Genomic DNA, 6,408 nt, shown 5'->3' on the forward strand with positions numbered 1-6,408 from the left:
GATATTAAAATGATTTCTGATTTATTCATTAGAATTTTTACCCATCAGTTGACACCAAAATCACTGAAATTTGCCCAGGAAATGACGTTCTGATGTAAAAGATAGTTGGAAATGGCGCCATTTTGAAATGTACATGATTGTTTTGCTATTCTGCTCTACTAATAGACTTTACTTGGATGTAGTCTTTGGGTGAAGCCCAGGAAATAGGACAGGGTAAGCAGTTAGCCACCAGAGGGCGACTGGGTGGAAAAATAACTCTATTTGAATGGAAGTCTAGTGGAAAACAGACCAACATCCCACTTGATTTATAAAGTCAGAAATGTTTTTTTCCTAGGAGTTGATGGCCTCAATCAGTGGTTTCAGCTCTTTTCTAAATTAATATAGAATTAACAGAGACAGACTTACCACTGATGAACTCCAGGGGGACTCTGAGGGTTGTACGGAGTGAAGCTGCCGCGATATCTCAGCCCGTCATGACTTCCAGGGACAGAAGGGATATTAGAAGAGGAGGAGGAGGAGGATGCTGGCTGACTGTCCTGATTTGGTGTGGTGGCCGAAGAGGAGGAGCTGGCACTGTTTGAACCCTGAGATAAACACATCAATCAAAGTGTGGTGATTGTTTTTGTATTGGTGTATTAGGACAGTAGGAGAGGGACTATACATCATGGAGAGCTACAAGCATAAATAAACAAGGCTTAAGATCTTTGGCCCGCATTCACTTTTCCGATTGGTTCTTATCAGCCAAACGTCAGCTGTGGAAAAACAGCTTCCTTGACACTTACTTTCATTTATAATTTCACCTTGTCGTCTGTCTAATAAGAGAAATCCCTCCTCTGGCAACAATTAAAGAGGAGAGAATCAACTTCCTGTTCACACTGGTGTGTCCATATTCGGTGTACCCGAATGGTCATGTCATATACAGTTTGTTTACAAGAGTCCTGGCATAGACGCAGATTATTTTTTATCTAAAAAATACTGTCTTCAAATGAAAACATAATAGTATGCAGGATGTAGCCTTAGACATCTACAGTACAGTACATTCTCTTCAGGGTTTAGCCAAATTTAATTATATAATTTAGTTGATTATGATGATAATGAATGTCAATGAGTTGGACTTTGGGAAAAACTGGGAAAAACAAACAACTTAAACTGGTAGCACAAATGTAGGAAGTAAATTAAAACTTAATTTAGTCATATGAAGTTATATGAAGCAATATCTTTTAGAGAAGTGCAATTGGACATTTCACCCAAATTAATTCAACCCTACACTCTTAGAAATAAGGGTTCCAAAAGTGTTCTTCTACAAGGGCTGAGGTTCTACCTGGAACCATTTGCTTCTGAAAAACCCTTTCCAGAAGAAAGGGTTCTTGGTAACACTAATGGTTCCAGTAAGAACCATTTCAGAGAACCTTTTAATACCCCTTTCCTGAATAAAGGGTTTTAAAAGGGTTCCAGGTGGAACCTTTATAAAAAGGGTGGCGCCAAAAAGGGTTCTTCTATGAGGACAACCTGAAGAACCTTATATGGTTCTACTTAGCATTTTTCATTTCTAAGAGTGTAACTGTGTGTGAAAGCTGTTAGCACTAAAAGTGAAAACCTATTTAAAGCAAGGAAACATTTGACTAACACAACACTTTTCCCTCTAGTAATGTGTTTGCACCAGGGCTCTCAGGACAAACTGTTTGAGGTCTATGTGTGGGAGTGATGTGTCACTCTACTCACGCTGGAGCCAGAGGCAGGAGAGCTGGAGTTAGCCATGGAGGGGCTCCGTGGCACGGGCGAGCTGGGGGGACTGTGTGAGGCGCAAACCAGGTGCATCATGTGGTATCCATCCTGCTGTGGGGTCGAGAAGAGGAGCCCCAGAAGTGGTAGAAAGAACAAGCAGAGGGGGAGGAGAGAGAGGATTAGTATGAAAAAAAAACTGAATTCAGAGACAAAGCTCTGGCTTTGTTGATCATATATCAACTATTGTTTTCCCAGGCAGCCTGTTCCAGTTTCCCAGCAGTTGCACACATTCACGGCGCTATCTGTGCTCGCTCGCACGCACACAAGTCCGACACTTAACCAGTTGCTCAAAAATGAGGTTCTGCCTCATTAGGACCAGGACTAATGAGGACTACTGGTCCTGACAATGTCAGTGCTTATGACAGAAAAGGAAGTCCTAAGGAAGTAACAAATACAAAAACACACACAATCAAAGGATTTGAGGACTAAACAGCAGCACACACTTTGTAGTAAAGAGTTCTTAAATTACACTACAATAAGTGAATTATGTGATCAGTTTAATTTACTTTCACATGCACAGAAATTACATGAAACATGAAATATACAAGCAAGCTCATGTTTCCACACTGAAGGAAAACCACACATTTCCACTCTTGTCATGTGAGCACAAAAGGAGCACCGACATAAAAAAACAAAACAAGAGCTCAATAATACCTTCTTATTATTATTATTGTTGTTATTATTATTATTTTTTAAAAAGGTTAAAGATTGAATCCATTTATGTATATTAAAAATAAATTGTCATTTTTTCTTTAAGTATGTGCTGGGAAACTTGCAGGGCTAAAAAAACAAAACGTTATCATATCCGTGTGAAAAGTTCCGAGTCTGCGCAGACACAACAAACAGACTCTATAGTTATCGCCGCTTATCACCTCACCTTCCTCAGCACCTCTCTGAGCTGCATGTGGTCTTGAAGGAGCCTTCCTGAGTACACCAGCCGCTGGTCTTTAGACAGCTACAACATAAACAACAACAATTGTTGGCACAGGAAAAGTCTATGTAGACAATTTGAAGCAGCTTAAATGTGTCTTTATGTATTTTAAACAATAATATTTTAGGCAATGGTAGCTGATCCACTGCATAATCCAAAACCAGCTAACAACCTCACAAGAGAGTCATGTGTTAGGAACATACAAAGCCTTCATCTGAGCAGTAAAGTGGATTGTACTGTTTACTTTCAACTCCTTTTCATGTCAATTTTCCTTCATCCCAATTAAAACCAACATATCACCAACTATCTACGCCACTTACCGGCTTACTGGGGTACACATTGGCGATGTGACTCTTCAGCCTCTCCACAGTCCAGTTGAGGAAGCAGTTAATGGTGTGGTCTTCATACTTCTGGTTGGGGGCCTTAATGACCAGGGTTACAGGACTATCAACTGCCCCAGAGTCCATGGCTCATATTACTAGAAATGTGGGCTCTGAACCTGAGCTTAGGAGAGCTGTGTTACACTTCCCTCAAATCTTCATTTTGGACACAAACACAACCCAAAAAACTGCCCCTTTTGCACCTGAGAAGCTTAACCTCTACAACATCTGCTTCATCTGTAAATCAGTGGTGGTTTCCAGTAGATTCACACTTGGTCTTGTGTCTTCTGCGTTTCTAGGGGGAAAAAGCAGAAGAACAGGACTCTCATTTAGCTTATGCTATCTACAAGTCAGTATCCTTTGTGTGAGGACTGCTGCTCGTCTTTTAGGACGACTTTTCTGACATTTGTTGCACAAAATGACGACTGGCTTTAAAGGTTACAATCATGGACCTAAAAACACGAATAAACTAGGCAGAACCCTGCCGCGTCCCATTCACGCGAACACACATTTAGCTACTTACCGTGATTGCTGCAGTAACCTGACAAAGGAAGGTGTTGGTAGCGAGTGTCTGAGCTGAAACCTGGCAACATTCAGACAGACGCCACCTCATCTTCCTTTCATATGTGTACAGTAAATCTGAGGTGGACTGCATCATTGTCACCGATTACTTAGGTCACGGCAACAGTTGTTTACTGAACTGGCTAATGTAGGGTTTTCATGTTCTTCCTTAAAATGAATTTTCACAATTGAGATGATGAATTGCCATGAAGGCAATTGTGGCATTCTTTCGCGCAATTGGTCTATATGTAAGAATATGAAGCGACAGAAACTTTTCTAGAAGAAGAAGGACTTTGATCTGCGATGGGAGGCTTTGAACTGCGAGAAGAGTTAAATGAAGAGTGGTGAAAATCAAGAACTTTGAACTGTGATTATCTCTCCGTGCACAACCTGCTAAAAATAATAAGAAGAAGTGTGGGAATACAAAATGTGACAACTTTCTGCAAATATTTAATGGCAGTTTTCGAAGGTCCTGATGTGCACGCCAAGTTTGGTGCTCAACAGTGCGTGCAAAGAGTAAGTTAAATAAAGAGAAAACGATTATTTAAAAAAAGATAATACATGTCAATGTTTGTTGTTTTCTGTCTATAAAAGATGTTTAAAACTACTATTACACTTTAACTTATCTGGTATTTTCATTTAGATAAATATCAATATTAATTATACGAATATTTATGCGCAGAATATAACCTTTTATATCATAGTCTTGGCTTTGGCCATAACAACTTGTCCTGATCCTAATTATTAGAAGCACAGAGAAAAGTATAGTAAATAAGTTAACAGAAGATCGTTACAAACTGTTCCGCTATACGCATGAGAAAGTCGGTGGGGGGTGTTTGAGTTCACACTTCCTCACACCTGCCCTGTTGCATCATCAGTTTTACAGTAACCGGTCAAAACAGCGAACTTCCTATTAATTGACTCGAGTTAATCTAACTCAGATGACTACTCTGTTCACCAACACAAACAGCAAAGCGCACCGTGTAAACATTGTTGTTGATGTTTTGTGAGGGGTCCGTCCAGCCCTGTTTATATTCTGACCGCTGTCGTAAACCCAGGCTAGCAGGGTTAGCTCCTCGGCTAGCGGTGGCTTCGCCGACGTTTGCTCGGAGCTCGTTCATCACAAACCGTCTCCGCGGCGACTGACAGCACACTTAGAGGCATCCCTGGAGGGAACCGACACTGCCACAGTAACGCTCCACTGAGCCTTTCTCTTCCCGTACCTGTGTGTTCCTCCGGCACCGTCGTGTCTCTTCTTCGTACCAGCTAGCCAGCTAGCTCGGCTCCTCCGTCTTGTTGTTGTAAATGTCGTCGGGGTGTGAGAGCGGAAATACGTCATCATCATCCTCTTCACAACAACCGTCTACAAAATAAAATGTTTTATGTTGCCGTAGAATGTTAGGAGAAACAAAATTCCAGAAACTCTTAATATAAGTTATATTATATAGTAAGTTACTTAGAAAAAATATATATATCTTACATGGATGTGGTAGTTGCTGCAGGAGATGCTAATAATAATAATAATCATATTTCCAATCAAAAGTTTTGTTCTCTGGCATTTATTCAATCAAAATGCAATTTTCTTTATTTAACAATTAAAAAATGAGAAATTATTCATTTACTTAGACAAGAACAAGCCAATACTTTACTTTCAGACATTTACTGGTAATAAACACCTCGCCAGGGAGGCGTCCAGGAGGCATCCTAACCAGATGCCTAAGCCACCTCATCTGGCTTCTCTCAATGCGGAGAAGCAGCGGTTCTGCTCTGAGCCTCTCCCAGATGACCGAGCTTCTCACCCTATCTCTCTAAGGGAGAGCCCAGACACCCTGCGGGGGAAACCCATTTCGGCCACTTGTATCCGCGATCTCGTTCTTTCGGTCACTACCCAAAGCTCGTGACCAAAGGTGAGGATGGGAGCGTAGATCGACCGGTAACGAGAGCTTCAACTTTTGGCTCAGCTCCTTCTTCACCAAGACATGCCGGTGCAGAGTCCGCATTACTGCAGACGTCACACCAATCCGTCTGTCGATCTCTCGCTCCATTTTTACATCACTCGTGAACAAGACCCAGAGATACTTAGGTTGAATCCCTATTCTCCCAATTAAATTTTTTGTCAAATTAAAAGAGTTGCAGTAGAACCCCGTGACATATGGTGTCAGAAGTGGGATGGCTAGCCGGAAAAATTTTTACCTCCCAAAACAGCGCACAGGGCTGCGTTCTCAGAGACAACAGCAGCCGCAGCAGCAGGAGGAAGCGGCAGCAGCTGAGGCTGACGCGGTCTGGGATACAGTGGAGGAAGACAAAGGAATGGCGGGAGCGTGGGCAGCACCTACAGCCCAAGCAGCAGCAGCAACAGGTGGTCCAGGGCCAGAGATACTGACGATGGTAAGAAACTTCCTGGAGGCACAGAACAGCAGAGAGGAGGGTGTATTGGCAGAGATCCGAGGCCTGAGAATGTCTCTTCCACGACCACCACCTGCTCCATCCCTACTGGTCCCAGCAACATCAAGTACAGAGACAGCAAGCAGCCCCATGCTTCAACTGCCAACTCCAGCTCCTCGGCGTGGGAACCCAGAGACACCGTTGGAGGTACCTTCCCTTCGGTTGTCTGATGCAGGTGACAGAGACGAGCTGCAAAGGCAAGAGTGGAGACTGTATGGGGAACCCAAGATACCACCATATCAGAGGGGTGAGGATATTGAGAATTACTTGCTACGTTTTGAACGCATAGCCAAAACGTGGCGATGG

The 6,408-nt window shown here is 42.5% G+C and overlaps 1 protein-coding gene across 2 annotated transcripts; it reads right to left on the reverse strand.

The window, feature by feature from the left end:
- Nucleotides 1–401: 401 nt before the first annotated feature.
- On the reverse strand, nucleotides 402–4,994 carry LOC310936608 (homocysteine-responsive endoplasmic reticulum-resident ubiquitin-like domain member 2 protein; the record flags this gene model as incomplete). 2 transcript variants are annotated; one of them, XM_083900686.1, is made up of 5 exons in its annotated part: nucleotides 4,881–4,994; nucleotides 3,037–3,391; nucleotides 2,663–2,740; nucleotides 1,723–1,836; nucleotides 402–584 (listed from the first exon to the last, which is right to left on the reverse strand). In XM_083900686.1, the coding sequence occupies exons 2-5, from the start codon at nucleotides 3,181–3,183 to the stop codon at nucleotides 402–404; spliced, it is 522 nt and encodes a 173-aa protein (XP_083756812.1). In that variant the 5' UTR covers nucleotides 3,184–3,391; nucleotides 4,881–4,994. The 2 variants fall into 2 exon arrangements, with proteins under 2 accessions (XP_083756812.1, XP_083756813.1); XM_083900687.1 differs by having other exon boundaries at nucleotides 3,037–3,383; nucleotides 4,881–4,917.
- Nucleotides 4,995–6,408: the final 1,414 nt, after the last annotated feature.

Source organism: Microchirus variegatus, assembly GCF_963457635.1.
Source record: "Microchirus variegatus genome assembly, chromosome: 1".
NCBI lineage: Eukaryota > Metazoa > Chordata > Actinopteri > Pleuronectiformes > Soleidae > Microchirus > Microchirus variegatus.